Source organism: Teleopsis dalmanni, chromosome 2, assembly GCF_002237135.1.
Source record: "Teleopsis dalmanni isolate 2A chromosome 2, ASM223713v2, whole genome shotgun sequence".
Taxonomy (NCBI): Eukaryota; Metazoa; Arthropoda; class Insecta; order Diptera; family Diopsidae; genus Teleopsis; species Teleopsis dalmanni.
Genome location: NC_051847.1, coordinates 21,216,158 through 21,233,497, shown reverse-complemented (window position 1 = coordinate 21,233,497; position 17,340 = coordinate 21,216,158). Strand labels below are relative to the sequence as shown.

At 26.1% G+C, this 17,340-nt stretch overlaps 1 protein-coding gene across 2 annotated transcripts in view; it reads right to left on the bottom strand.

The window, feature by feature from the left end:
* Nucleotides 1-69: 69 nt before the first annotated feature.
* The window catches only part of LOC119678282 (putative phosphatidate phosphatase), a 28,924-nt gene continuing 11,653 nt past the window's right edge, over nt 70-17,340 (bottom strand). Inside the window, exons 2-6 of one of the 2 annotated variants that reach the window (XM_038090037.1) lie at nt 12,496-12,647; nt 10,069-10,287; nt 5,933-6,112; nt 5,668-5,844; nt 70-486 (exon numbers count right to left, since the gene is read on the bottom strand). In XM_038090037.1, the coding sequence (XP_037945965.1) occupies nt 373-486; nt 5,668-5,844; nt 5,933-6,112; nt 10,069-10,287; nt 12,496-12,647 (842 nt within the window). In that variant the 3' untranslated portion in view covers nt 70-372. Of the gene's footprint in view, nt 487-5,150; nt 5,297-5,667; nt 5,845-5,932; nt 6,113-10,068; nt 10,288-12,495; nt 12,648-17,340 lie in introns of those variants that run through there. The other variant, XM_038090038.1, reaches the window with a different exon arrangement.

Genomic DNA, 17,340 nt, shown 5'->3' with positions numbered 1-17,340 from the left:
ATTCACAAAAGGCAACTAAGGTTTTACATATATAGCTGCTAAAATTGTATTTAAATTTATATACATTTATATTTTATAAGTGTTCATTTTTATTATTTCTGTTTTGTTTTTTCATAAATTAATTTAAAGGAAGACACTTGGGTGCTGGATTGTGCTTATAAATTTGTATATACACAAATATTTTTTATGTTTATATAATTAACAACCTAAAATTTTCTTAAAAAAATTTTTCACATAAAAGCTTAGCTTAGATTGCTTTTCTTTTCGAAAGTAGTTCCTCACGTCCACATCACAACACTAATTACATTCACTTAAGTTAATTGGAATTTCTGTTGTAAAAACTAAAATACTTTAAGGTACTTTAAGACAGCTTTAGTGACCATTTACAGTGCTGGACGTCGTCTGTGGCGTCACATCTTGATTTGTTTTCGGTAGCACATACGTTTTTAATGATTTATCCGGAAAGAGATCAGATACATATTTAGCCTGCAAGTAGAAAAATAATGTATTAAAAATATTAATTAAAAATATAAGAAGTATGTTAGATATTACAGAGTGCTAAAAAAGATAAGTAAATGAAACTTGTACGAGGAAATAAATTAGATTTTATGATAAGTATACCTAGCTTATTGATGTATAAGTTATGTATAATACTATACACATTATAATATAATTATATAAAAAAAATAATAGACTTGTATCATCCATCGTCCTTTGCAACTAGTAAACCTTCATCGAAAAAAATAAGTTGCACTAATCGTCGTTGAGAAGTGATTTCTAAACGTAAATCTTAACACTCTTGATTAGACAAGATTCCTTTTTCTGTGACACTCCGATTTACTAGCGGATTTAAGTAAAGTCACCTATTCTGAACATTATTACGACGGTTTTTGCCGACATAGCTTAGTTCTCGATAGTTCGTCTCTATGGTATATGTTGTCTAATCGAGTTGCTGAGTATAGCCAACTTAAATCAGTGCACTTTAAATCGAGGCACTTTAAAAATCGTGCACTGCCTTTAATCTAAGCATACTAGAATCACATACTGTAGTTCAATAATTATATTTTATTTTCAATACCGAAATTAATGAAAACCTAATTAATCTTCAATGAAAACCTATACATTGATAATTCAATAATATGCTGAATAAATATCTTCATGTTTGAACAATTTTAGATTGCTTGTCATTGTTATCTTAACTTTGTATTGGAAAATGCTTTTTCTGATCTTTATATAACAATGAGCTGAGAATGTTTTCAGTTTACTATTCACTACTAAACTAATTATATGATTCTTATGAACTGCATGCAGTGTATCAAATATTTTAAAAATTTTATCTGAAGTGTTAGATCCTAAAAATATGTTATATTTTACATATATTTAAGGGAAATTTCAGTAATAGTCAAACATAAGATAAGTGCGCTTAAAATAAGAAGCTAAAATTTATTTAGAAAAATTGGGAAATTTTTGCTGAAAAATAGGGTGTGAGTTATAAACAATAGACTAAGGTTGAGAGACTTCTAATGGAACAGAAAATAGCAGTACTTTAACATATCTTTTGTACTAAATGTAAATCTCTAACGGAACAGATGATCGAGTTTTCCTTCTTAGAAACGATATATACAAAAGATCTTTTCCCAGTATACCACTCTTTTAATCTAAAACAATACTATGCCGAGATTTTATTATAATTTTATTAGATATTATTTTTAAAATAAGCATTATATACGTTCTTTACCGATATGTAACATTATTGAACGAATTGTAATAAATAAATGAAAATAACACTTCTATAGATTCGGCTCAACAACAAAAAAATGTAGAATAACTTCAATGGAAATTGTTCTATAGTAATTTGCCTTCATATAGTTAAATAGTATAGAGTTCAATAAATATATTATGTTCCTATAAAAATGTTTGTATGCAATGGCTTTTGTTTGAAAATAATTTTTCTTTATCTAACAAGACTTTAAAGATAAGGATTTAGAACGACCGAGTTGATTATTTTATTGAATAAAATGTTTAAAAAAGATGTATTTAAAATAAAACCACTTTATTGGTAATAATTTGAACTAAATTGATATATAATATCAGATCTAGTAAGAATTTAGAACATAGACAACAAAGACAACAGTTTTACTGAGCAAAATATTTTTAAAAAATCTATTTATTATAAACATAATTCATTGTTAATAAAGTTAATTAGAGAGAATATTTGTTGGACAAATTAAAGTATATAATAATTTTTAATTTTATATTTTTTTTTATATCAATCAGAAGTTCTACAGCTTATTATCCCTATTAACTTCCCGAAATTCCTTAGTAAATTTTTACCAATAACCACAGTATTTGTTAATATAACTTATTTCATAATATGTATATGAATTATTTTTTTGATACCCTTAACAAAATTGTAAAACAAGCTTATTAAATTTATCATAATGTTTGCAACGCAGAAATATAGGAGATCATAGATATTAAATACATTGTAACAACACCCGATGAGACTAATGCACCTAAATCAAAAATATAATAACAATAACGTAATATGTATAATATAAATATAAAAAATGTTTTATTTTAAACAAGGTATATTATATTACAGTTGTTTGTACATATATGGTATATATACAGTAAATAACACTACTTTATCAGATTTCTATTGAAATTAATTAAATATTATAGATATACTTCATATGATTAGATTATGGTCAGCTTAAAAAAATTCACCTGATTAAAAATCAAATAATGTGTATTTACAATGTCTTTACTATTACACATATAAAACAATTTTTAAAGCAGTTCAATAATCTAAACAATCTGCTCAATTTAAGATTTAAATTGTTGATAGTAGTAGACTATTTCACGTTTACACTATAACAGTGAATAATAGTCCTTATTACGTTTACTATCGCAGTTAACTCAACAAATATGCAACAATATAGTATTTTTCATATAAAATCCATACAAAAATATGCACAAAATTCGATAACTAAATACTCCACCCCTTGACCTAACGTAATACGTTTACACTATCACAGTTAGCTCAATAAATGTGCAACATTATACTAATTTTTCATATAAAATTCATACAAAAATATACACAAAGCTCAACAACTAAAAACACCACCCCTTGACCTACCTTACTTCTCACTATATTAAGCCCCTATGTTACTTCTAGCTTATAATAGATATGTCTAGACTTCTATGGTAAGTACTAAGTCTATTTATTTCATCCTTAACTATTAAAATACCTATTTTCTCCGTTCATTCCTAAAAGGTGGTTTTAGTGGTTTAAAGTCTCATTCTGTAGTTGTCAATGATTTCCACCTACGGCAAAAAAAGTGTGAAGAACATATTATAATACATATAGTATATGAATAACCTAAATGTTTTCAAATCAAAAATCACTTATGACTTACGTTGAGGATAGGATAAAACAATTTGAACAAAAGTTTATTGTCTTCAATTATTTAATTAAATAAAAATAATCATTTTTATTACTTTTTATGCTATAAAAATAAACTTTATTGGGTTTCAAGTGCTTCTATAAAACGCAACCATCTCTATGTTATTCCATTAACATTTATTAAAAATGAAAAAGTATTTAAAAAAATTTATTACTTCTCTTCTGTTTTTTATAGTTTTAATAGTGAATATTTAATTTTAATTAATTTAATTATTGTTACGCATAATGAAGCGTGAAATTATTATTGCAAAAATAATGAACTTGAATTACAAAACGAAGAGAAATTTCTGTCTGTGATGCGATTAAAGTGTTGTGATAGCGATTGTTATATATTATAAGAAAATTGTGAAAAATTATTAGCGAAACTCTATGGAAATAATAAATTTTCTCAGATGTGCAAGATTGCAAGATGAATTTTTGCATAGACAGTCATGCGAACAATTTTCCTGTCAATTATTTTAAAATAAAATAAAAACTTTTCCGAAGAAAAAATTGTTAATTTTTCAAATGACATCAACGACTTCAACGGCGGCAATATCAATAAAAACAGTGTTGCATGTAAGTATTGATGTTTGCAATAGCAACATTAACATCAACATCAACAGGAACAGCAGCAATGCAACACAGCACCTGCGCATATATCATGTTGCATGTTGCACATGCACAAATTGACATGTCAATTGCATTGGAACGTTTGTCTTTGCTGCAATTATCGTTAAAAGTTGATTATATTTTGGCGAATTCAGTTGAGCACGCGAAATAAAGGCGCAACCAATTAAGTTTATATATTAATTAAATGATTGGAAACTGCTTGTCTTGGCATATAAAAGTATATTTATATTATTTATTATGCCATTGTAAGAAGGAAAAACTAACAAATTTGTTAAAAGCCTGCTACTATGCACAGGTATCAAGACAGTAAGTGAACATAAATATATATATTAATATGCTTTTTTATATTTATTTGGTTTGGTTTGTAAAAATTATTATTATATTTATATAACATATATATATTAATGCATTCATTTCTTAAATGAATCTTTATATCAAAAGAGTTAGCTGCTTAGTAAATTTTATAACAATTATTATTGTTATTTTAAAAGATGCGGGGTTAACTAAACAATCTTATATAAATTAATATACATTAACATAATTGATTCCAAGAACGGCCGGGTCTACGGCCTGGACCCATTCGTCAATATCGACGACCAAGCGCCGTTCAACACCTCCCAAAGGGACTACACAAGTAGGACCCCACAGTCCTACTCTCATTTTCAATACAATACAAATCTTAATAAAATACAAATCAATCAAATACAAATAAAAAGTGAGAATAAAATTCTCCTTATTAGCTAATCACTTTTTCAGTGCTTATATGATTATTAAAACTTATCACGCCACATCTGTGACTATTCATCAACCTTCCATGGAAATTGTATCGAGTAAAAAATATTTAAACACGTATAAATTTAGATGTATTTCAATGAATGATAACAAAGAAAAAACCCACAACCATAATTACTAAAGATACTTGTTAATATGAAATAAATGTGCTACAGATTTTTCAATATAAGTTAAACTTTATTATAAATTGCTATTAAAATTTTATTATTTTTTCTAACTATAATCGAAGACTAATTGTTCAATCTTTAAATGCAGTCATAAAAGCTGCTTACAAGTCCATAAAAAATATTTTTATACATTAACAATACACTTTCGTACTAGTTATTATTATTATTAAGATTATCAGTTTAGCTTTTTATGTATTTTATGCTCAATGGGCCAAACAGTTTTCCAATTGAACCAATTATCCGGTGTTAAGTAACTCTGGAAATGTGTGTGTAAACAGGAAGAAAATTTATCAAAATTATTTCATCTTAATTATGACTTTAAAGTGTTATAAAAAAGTGCAATTAACGAACTCAAACTCTCAAAAGTCTAATAAAAAAAACTATAAATTTTGAATTTATTATATAAAATCAAGCAAACCATTAGCAATGGTAACTGCTAAGTGCTCAATTATTTTGAAAAACTTATAAACTGATAATGGCTAATCATACATATGTTAGCTCTTTTTTATATAGGAAATACCATAAAATGATAGAAAAGCATATATGAAAGTGAAAATATAATAAAATGTTACATATAAAAAAAAAAAAAATAATAAACTTTTACCTATTTGAAAAAATTTAACTTACCACAATAATAGCACAAAGTGAACCAATTGTGGATCCAGCCAACACATCCGACCAGTGATGTTTGTAGTCGGAAACACGACTCAGAGCAGTATACCAAGCAATCATAATAAATATAAATTGCAAGAAATGTCGCAGCAGTTTCGAACCACGCCAAGTCATACGAGATTGCAAGTAAAGCTACACATTTTTAGGCAAATATAAGAAGGTGAAAAATTTGTATAAATAAATTAAATTGATTAAATAATATATATTATAATAAACTCACTGCTAAGTAAACCATAGTGAAAAATGTAAAGCTAGAATGTCCGCTAGGAAACGAAAGACGTATTTCCTTTAACATGCGAGCAGAGGAGCCTTCACCAATGCAGCGAAAGTCTTGTATATATTTTCCGGCATTAGAAGTATCGGCACAGGTGCTGCCATCTGACATCATAGGCTGACATACCTATATTATAAAAATAAAGTAGAAAAATAATAAATAAAAAATTATACAAGAAGTTCATATTGATTATGCTTAAGACTAATTTCATAACTTATTAACTAATTTAATTAACAAGAACTTCCTCATTAAGAAATGCTTAAAAATATATTAGAATAGTTTTATAATTATAAAATTATACTTTTTAGTAATAACAATTGTTATGTTTCAAATATTTTGTCTTGGGTATCAATGGAAAAGAAAAATAATATTAGTTATCAGTACAAGTAAGAGGGTTTTAGTTTATCCAATAAAATCATACAAACCTCTACAAATTTAAGTATATAGATTAAATACGAAATGAGATAGCAAAGATATATACTTGTAACAATATAAGTGGATATGATTTTTCACTGCCTTCCTTAGAGCTAAGTTTGCTTAAATCTCTAAATCTATCATGAATAACAGAATTTGTGTACATGCATTTTGAAAGACAGTAAGCAATTTAAGATAATGCATAATAAAACTCAAGCAAGTTATCAATTATCAAAGATTCCAGAGCTATAAATGACTTTTTTAAGTATAATTATTAGTTATAGTATAGCATTATTATATCTTAAATAAACTGGATTAAGCCTAAAAATAATATGTGTTCAAATCATTTAAAGAGCTTTTCGTCTACCTTATAAATTGTTTAGATTCAAACTGTTGATATTATTGTTACAGTTCCGTAAAGTTATACCAGTTTAGGATGGCCAACAACCAGAAATGGAGAGAAAAATAAAACGAATTCTATACCTTCAAATATGATATCGAAGAGATTACTGTGAAAGAGTAAAATACGTTGATAAAAGAGAAATTGGTTTATAGCAATAGTCGTCGATAAGTACATGATATAAAGACAACAATAAACGAATGCGAAAGGATTGTAAGGATTGATGTGTCATTTGGTTGTCAGTATGGGTCCAAAGTAGTATGGAATTGCTTATGCAGCATCTGATTATACTGTTTTATAAGAAGTATTACAGCTTTTGCATGAATAGTGTACGTGGGACATATGATGATAACTTATCAGAATTCACTGCGTTGAAATTTGACATAACTTACTTTATTCAAATGGATCGCATAAATGTGATGCGTTCCATATTAAAACAACGTTATCAAGTAGCTTTACAACACAACATGCGCTTTACCTACACCATACTATATATCATGATTGATTGTTTATTCCTCACTGTAGTTGTTATGTCGTCGAGTTTTTACACGGTTAACTATGTCCCTCGATACTATCTTCTTTATTGTCACTTACATTCCAGTTGTGCACTTGTATTCTTTGTATGCCGTCCATTACAAAGTCGGACCACCTTTGTCCTATTGCTAATCGGCACATAAAACGAATACAATATAATACAATATAAACAGCGAAAGGTTGTCCTATTACTATGTACCTACTCAGCGGTTCTCTTAACTTTTGTGCAAATGTAGTCATTAATCGCTTTCAATACTTTGCTACAAACTTTCAACCGATCGCATAACGTAGCGAAAGAAACTATCAGCATTATACATGAAACTATACATAGGATTTTGGATTTCAGGGTTGTAGGCATTTTTAATTGACCGTTTGAGCATCGCAAAGTTAAGTATATCCCTCAATTTTAAAAAGTAAAAAAGAGGTCGTGGATCTCAAAACTAAGACGCAGACTTTATTTTTTCTATTTTACTTAATTTAAATAGTTTATTTTTATAATTATTTTATAATTATCATATAATTATTCTTCAGAGCTTTGTCTTCAAACATAAGCAAATTCAAGTTTTTTTCTAAAAATACTGTCACTCTCTCAGGGCGTGTACGGATTTAGAATTTATTTCAATAAAAATTCAAAATATTGATTTATGATTAATAAAAATTATAAGTTATCTTTTATGAAAATTGTATATCATTTAAATATTTTTCATATTGTTTACATTGCAATATTGCAAATTTAAATGCAATTTTTTTTCTGTTTTGCACAATGACATGAATTCGCTCTTAAGACTTTAGCAGCGTGGACCAGTTTGCCGTCAGTTTCTGATTTCAAACCATCTTGCGGTAGATGCGATTTCACAATAAATTTCTTTTATTAAGAAGATTAGCAGGTGCGTTTATTATTCTGTCGAAGTTTCAGTTTTATAATTTTAAATTGCCGATTCTATTGAAACTTGAAACCTCATATCTTCTACAAAAAGTATTTGGTCTAAGGTTCTTATAAATAATCTTATACCGAGTGTACAGTAGAATTAAGCTGATAGAAATCGATATCATGGGAACGATTTTTTTACTGAGTCTAAGCAAAATAATAATGATAAGTATACTATGAATAATCACCAGACCAAAGTTAAATACATAATAGTTTTTAATATTTATGTTCTTTGGTAATTTTGTAAATATGTGAAAACTTTAAAAAATGTTGTGCTATTATAAATTTTAATAATTTTTCAACAACATATGTGCTTTTAAACGCACGACACATAATACGCAAAATATTTGATAAAATAATTGCCTCAAAAAGAGCACAATATTTTGGCCCCCCTATAGTACGGGTATTTGAACGCATAATTCAATAGGAAAAAATAAACTACGAAATACATCAATAAACAAGTGCTCCTCTCAACAATCAGCCACATTGTGATCAATTGAAAAAGCGACACAATTTCATACTTTCATGGGGGACTGATATGTCTAACTCTTAGGCATACTTACAAAATAATTTTATATAAAAAAATCTTACATGAAATTATGAGGGAAGTCAACAGCTGGTGACTACAAAAAAGTATCTTCAATGAATATTTCATATTGACAGAAATAAATATAAATAGGCACTCTATAGATAAGAAACTCCGTCAATCCCTTCTGATGTATTATAGGAAAATGGGAAAACAAGTGTTTGGGGCACATAAATTTTAAAAGTAATTGCAGCAATTAAAAAGACTACATGCCTAAAATATGCTGAAATACTCTGTACTTATTATATTTTCACTCTGAATTTATCAATGCATTCATTTTAGAGATTTCTTTAGGGAATACGAAACTTACAGTCTAGAAATATGTGGGATGATACCACATATTTAAAGTTGACACATGTTACAAATTAAAAATATTTAATCTTTCATTTTTCGTGCATCAATGCAATTTTATTTTAAACTAAATGTTGAAGGAGTAAATTTAGAAATAAAATATATTAATGTCTTTCAAATATTAGTAAAACTTACTAATCAGGTTCAAGGTTAAAGCAGTTCTATTTAGATGAGAGCAATCTTAATGCACTCGCCAATCTTTTTCTTCAGCCCTTCAAAATATTTCATAACCATAAAGCCAAGTCTACATATAAATTACATATGTTTTTAATTCACAATGCAAATATTCGATAATATTCGAAGTATGAAACATTTTATACTTTTGTTAAAGTTGTATATAAGATCACTCTATATTTTTCAATTCATTTTATGAAGACCCCTATAGTATATTAAGTTATCATGCCTTTACGAGTTTAATATAAGAAAGTGAAGAATTTTTATTTATTTTACTTGTGAATTTCAAAAAAACTCATGCCTTTTTTATATTTTAGTTACTTTAAATCTATAAGCACTACATTTTATATTAATAAATATTGATTGTTTTATGTAATTTATTATGATTGGTATCAACTACAATTGATTAAATTATCTTAAAATTTAAAAAGAAAAAAATAAAAGGCAATTAACGGGGTATTAGCTCTCGGGCCTCAGAACACTACGATCATGATTGATCTTTTGCGTTACTTTCCGACCCCCTAACTAAACAAAACATATCCCGACATATGGGTCTTTCGAATGAACTCCAATAAAAAGTTGTTAAATAAGATACATGATTAATATGATTAAAATATATATCAAGTGAACTTAAATATTATATCAACTTAATAATGTTAAATAGCAACTGATTTAAAAAATTAAAATCAACTCACCGCAAAGAAATGTGGTCTTAAACGTCCAATGGAATATTTCGCAATATCAGTAGTCATTTGGCAAACCGCTGCCCCGAAACCAAATATTCCAATTTTCTTATAGCATTCAACCATCCAATCTGGTATTTCATAATCCATAAATACATAGGGTCGAGATATGTTGTTGCCATTTGAAGTTTTGGCATTATGTTTGGATCTCACTACTTCCACAATAATTATCTAAAACAAATAAAATACACATTATTATAAGTTATAAAAGTTATAGCTTTTTTAACATAAAAGAAGTTTTTTATATTTTAAGTATAATGGTTAGATGTGATTCTCTTAATAAAGCTACATTGCTTTACTACTGCAGAAACAGGGTTTAGTTTGATAGGGATATAGAAGTCAGACATAACCATGTGTAATTTTATATTATTACTACTAATATTTGCACTACACGGAATCACATTCAGAATATAATCGAAAATAATTGTGAAAAAAGCCTTATCTCTTAAGATACTAAAAGGTTTGGAGAGGTCTTATCCTCTCCAACGAGGTCTTCATCTTGCAGAGGAGTAATAACTGCGTATAGATACAGAATTCAGACAAAATATAGCAGTTTGGTATAGTTTATATGAAATAGTTTAAATAAAACTTATTTCACCTAGTAAACTATTTATATCACTTAGAGCTTCAATGCATCAGTTTTACTGACTGCTGAAATTGAATTTGTTTGATTAGGTTTTTTCTCTCACTTTTACGAAACTTGATGGATTACTTGCGTTGTTAGAGAATGGATTACATACTCTAATTACATACTCTAATCTCATATGTTTAAAAGTATTGAAGCATCTTCTAGTTATATGCACCAAAAGTTTACTATAGAACTCAATGCACCTATGCACAATTTAGCACCTCATAAAAAATCTATTAAGGCCTCTTTCAACTTCCAAGCGTCTTTTTAACACAAATATACATACGTTCATAAAAATAGATTATATCATTTTGTTAAGGGCAACACTGTAGGTAGTTGGAGAACATATTTAAATATTTGTATTTTATATATGTGTTTACATATTGACATGAAGTTGTACGGAAACATGAAATTTATTTTGAAATACTTGATTTTTTTATCATAACAAATTAGATACCATTCTGTTTTTAAGTGCCCTTTTCGGTTTCTTAAGGGCATATGTATATATAACAGCTGTCATTCAAAAGTTCATAAAGTAACAATTTTATTGACAAGTAATTAGTTAACGTAAAATATTATTTCATTTTCAAATAATCAAATAACAATGCTAGAAAGATAATCAACTCCAGTTACACAAAATGTAAAATAAACATCATATTAACTCAGTTCGATGTTTGGATTATATTATTTTTGACATCCCATTTTTTACAAATTTTATGCCAAATATTATTATGAATACAACACCTTAAACCGAAGACCCTACGACTAGACATTGTTTTTATTTATAATCTACTTCAAGAATGTATATCTATATAGTTATTATGTAGATTATATGTATCTACGCGATGATTTGAGTAAAAAAATCGTAAGCGTATGGAGTTCTACTTTCAAAAATACTGTATATTGAATGCAGTATATACTCTATTAAACTGTATACTGATATTACTGTACACTGGATATTGTAGAAAATGTGACAAAAACGAAAAAATAAATTTATAAGTATAACAATAATATATATACGATTTCGTCAATAAAAAAGTTTCACTTCAGTACTTAAAATACATAAATAACTTTATCATTTTTTGAAACAAAATTAATTTATATTATCTTTGCCTTTTTTGGAATAGTGGTTTAAACCTTGGCATGAATATTTAATATCAGTGAATTTAAAATGTTATCTTTTTATAAATTTATTCTATTACAAATATATGAATGCTGTACTTTGTAATATATACCAGTAATAAATATAATAGATATAATATTATTTAAAAAAAATTAATATTATCGTAAGATACAGTATAGAAAAAGGTGAACTTGTTTGTTCTGCTGCTATCAATATCAATGTTATTGATAAAATAAGGTGAACAATTTAAAATATAAATATCTTTAATTTTATTGATAAATATAGTATATATATTTATAATAAATAAAATCATTTTTTTGTGAAAAATACGTAATAACATTTTAAACCTAAATCAAAGTAAACAAACAATCATAATTATTTATAAATTCTAAGCTATTTGGACTCTTTAATAAACATTCACATAAAATGTATATAAAATTTAAAAAATTATTAACAAAAAATTATTAATAAAAATTTATTAAATAATAAAATTAAATATTCATTTTTTAATTCAATTTATAATTTTTAATCAATAAAAAGATACCTAAATCACAAATTTTTAGTTGTGACTAAAATTTAATTTATAGTTATAAATTACCAAAACATTTTTATAAAACAAGACACTCACCGCTCCAATGGGTAACACTAAGCCTATAAAGTATAACATCCAATTTCGCACCGTCGACTCTTTAAAAGGATGTTTAAGTGATTCATCATCGCAGAAGAAGCCACGTTTATATGCACTTCCAAACAAGAAGAAACACAATATAGGAAAACCAACTGCAAAGAAATAAATATAAAACAAAATAATAATTAATAGTAATTAAAAAAACTTGAACACGTTTTTAATATTACATGTAATTAAATGTAATAGATTATACTTTAATTACTATTTGAAATAGTAATTAATATAAAAAATAATGTATCTGAATATCACAAATACTGATTAAGTCAATATAAATTTATTTACTTTTTTTATTAAATCAAAATATGGTTAAAATTTAATTGCTATATTAATACTATACTTTAATTATAATATTAAAGTAAATATAAAAAAACGCAACCGTCATATATTCAGTCACCAAAGAGCATTCAGTGTATTTAATGAGTTATAAATAGTAAAAAAACTTTTTTGAATATATACAATCTTGTACTCATATGTAATGAATTATCATTGTATATAATTCACAATTTTTAAACTTATTGTTACATGTTGACCTAAAAAGTTTATCATTGGAATTAAAAATAAAATTATAATTTACACATTTATTTCCTTAAATAAATTTATAAAAAAAAATGATGATTAAACTAATACTTTATTGACGTCATGTGTACGTATATTGTTTTATGTCTACTATAAAATTAAATAAACAAACTCTGTCTCTCTCTGTTAGCTCGGCCTCTAACATAATTACTAGATACTATTTTATTTATCTTTTATAACACACCTAAATTGGTATATTTAAAATTTGTAAGAACATAATAAAAGTATACTACTAAAAAATTTATAAACAAGTATGTATAAATCATTATATTCGACAAATATATAATTATACTTATAATTTTATGTTCAGTTTATATATTATAATTGGTAAATAAATTCTAATATTTGCACTATTATCGATGATCATCTACAGAGAATTAATACAACTAATAGTGTGAATATTTAAAATTATAAAAAACGCATTTAGTGGACTTCTTAAAACACTGAGATTAATTAGTGTCATCTTTAAATTTATATGTACTATTAGAATCAGGATTATATTTTTTTATGAACCCCGATATGTTTTTCTCCACTTTACAACTGTTTTATATACTCTTTTAAACCTTATGTGTGAAGAGTATAATAAATGTTTATATATACCTAAGTTTAAAAAAGTTAAGTTTACCTTTAAAAAATTTTACAATTTGCTGATGTTTTTAAAATACTTTAAATTTTCTATAGATTTTATAATATTCTCACTGGCCACGCAAAGTATTTTAAATTGCTATATTCGTTATAATCAATAATATTTCGGAAAATTGTTAAGTCAGATTATTTACGAAATATATAATAAATAATTACATTTAATCTGTTTAAAATTGCTGAAATTAATTAATTTCGATTAGTTTTAAACTTCTTTTTTTGGTAAATTTCTTAATTAAGCAAATTTTCGTGACAATTTTTGCTTAAACTTGTCATTTCGTATAATTTGAATATTTAATAAAAAAATTTAATGCAATTTAAATTATTCGGCATCTTTAGCGCAATGCAGTTTTTAAAAAATAGTAATAAACATGTTTATATATTTATTACATGATTATAAAAATAAAACCGTCGAAATATGTCAATTTAATTTATACAAAATGATTGATTGTAAATTTTCTTACACTAGCAATCTATCAAAATGTGACATGTGAGTACCAAATTAACTGTTTTAACAAGATAAACAAATATGATTAAAAAGAATCATGTATAGCAGATAAAGCATTATTTTAAGCAGACAATATGTAATTAAAACACCATTAAATGCTATAGAGAAATAAACTAAAAATTTGTTATAATTTCAACACCCAATTAAGGAGGATCAAAACGTATTTAAAATAACAACAATTTCACCTAATTGTAGGGAAAGTCAGCTCATTAGTTGCATCTGAACTTCGTATATACTTATATTATAAACTAAACCACAATATATAACATTAACGATCTGTTTTGAGATTAACAAACAAGTCGCATCAAACGAAGCCTAAATATAATTTTTAATACCATAAATGAGAACCTTGATCGCAGGCATTTTGTGCCACGAACAAGAAAGCAGAGACTCCCATTAAGCAGAAAATATTCCGTGCAGTATATTGTGTCTGCCATCTAATTGAATAGATAATGCATTAGTGTCCCAATAATATAAATCGATATGGATACCAAAATGATCACAATAAATGCATACTGTGTTCTGTGCTGAAACTGCAGGAACAAATTGAAGATGTTTGACATTATCTAATCGGTTTTTGGTAAAAATAAAAACAAAAAACAAACTATTAAGGCTGCTATAGCAATTAAGCTGGATATACAGATAAGTTTGAACTTTAACAAAATTCGTTATACTTTTTTAAAATTATTTTTAATCACATGAAATGTATAAACGAAAACTTCACATATACAAATAATGTCATGAGAGTCATCGTAAGTATATTTATGTCAATAATAACAAAAGAAGAAACATTTGATATAAAATATCCTTATACTTCATCATCAAAGAATGCATCCTGAACATACAGTTTGAAGGGGATTTTAAGCACATATAATTGAAAGACTGATGTGAAATTTTCATAGTCATTCATAATGATCCGTTCCATTTAACAGGTTCTCAGTTTTTAAGTAGCAAATATGCGGCGTAGAATCAATGAAAGTAAAACTATTGTGTTATAAGCTGCTTTTTGTTCTTAATCTTTTTCGAAAAAAAAAAATTTTTAAACGTTTAGAAATTTTAAAATGTGTAATATTAGAAAAACTGATATCAAAGACACATTTCTTATACATTTTTTTAAATTCTTCATTTACTTGCACTTAAGAAGCAATGAACTCATAAATGACAACAGCTGCAAAAGGCAGGTTTTCGGACTGTACATACATATAACACCATAAATGTACCTAGAAAATAAAAATTAAATGTCTTTTCAAAAAGATTAACTTAAATTTATAGCTCCAACATTGTTCGCCGAACATAATTCAATTCAAAATATTTTATGAGTTTTTGCGTTGAGAAAGTTATAAATTTTAATTACTCTTAAAGATTGTTACTGTAAATGCATATAAAAGTATACATGAATATATTATCGATAACTGCCGTAGAACGTGAACAATATATAGAAATAGATAAAAGATATAGACTTTTTCAGGTTAAAATAGGCAAAATAATTATGAAGTTGTCATTAAGTTGACTTCAAATTTTACTGAGGGCGCTTACAGTGCGATATTATATCACTTTTTAACTAATAGCACCTTTCAACTGTTTACTGTCAAATGATCACAAGAATTTTTAGCAAGGTTACATATCTGTAGACGATTACTTTGACAGATTGAGAAAAAATAATTTAGTGCAGTAATAAAGCATCAGCATATTAGCATAGTAAGCTCAACAACATAGTAAGCTTTCAGCAATTGTGCTATGAATTGCTTTCGCATCGAAAATACACGCTAGAATTAGGCTTCTACAACTAAGTTTTGTTTTTAAATGTGCGGAAATGGGTTATAGAAAAGAGATTTATCAGCAGAAAATAGCTTATCAATAACACACAGGATTTTTATAAGGTATAAAACATATTATATTACTCTAATGATCTCAACATATTTAGAATCATTGAATCAAATATGTCAAGCTGAAAGCACACTTCTTTAGGAAATAAAAATGTACGAATAAAAAAAAAGTGCTTTATTATAATTTCGTAACGTATTATAGGCAATATTTAGTATCAGTAGTCACATTACTATCTTCATTATGATACACTATGATTTTATAAAATAATTTATTTCACTACTGTTCGAAAAAATCTCTTTATAAAATAATTTATATAATATAAGAAAAACTATAAATTTATAATGTCAAAAATGACAAAACGAAACTAGAAAGGTTCGAACAGTAATGAAGAAACAACAATAAAAATTTGATTTGATCAATAAATTAATCAAATTTTTGTTATTGTTTTTTCATTACTGTTCGAACCCTTCGACTGTCAATTTATTTCTCAAATTATTATATTTTTTTTTTTAGAAAAAACACTGTTTCTAAAAATTACACCTCAACGATAAAATTTTTAAATTAAGTCTCAAATGTTTTTTTCAGTTTAATTATATAGTTCGATTTTCAACTTTAAAATTATTATTATTAATAGTTACCTCATGTGCGTTCTAAATATATTGCATGCATGGATTCGCTTAATTATTGAAGTACGTAGTACGTGCAGTACAGTACGCGAAGCAATAAAATTTTAACTTCCAAATGCTCTAATTAAGTGCAGTAAATGTGTTTAACGTATTTTTTAACTCTATATACTTGCATATAATAAAATTATTATTTTAGGGGGCAATTCTAACCACATGTAGATATTATATTAAAACAATCACCAAAAACTGAGGGTTGGTTCCATGAATGTTTTTAAAAGGAAATAGCTGATTAAACAAATGTTGCAGGTTAGCATAAGCAACTGACAAAATATTAAATTAAATATATACGCAGGGAAATTAAATATATTTAATATAGTCGTAAGCTTTAAAAAATGTGGTTGTAAATATTCAATATATCCGACATAAGCTCACAGCTAATAAGTGTTTAGTTCAAAATTTATGCTATTTCATACTTTAAACAACACAAAAGTATAAATTAAACAAAATTCTGGGTAAATATTTGTATTTGTTCTAAATAAGAGTAATGCTGCCGTACTTAATTTTTCCCCTTATCACACAATTTACGTTACTCCTATGTCACGTAAT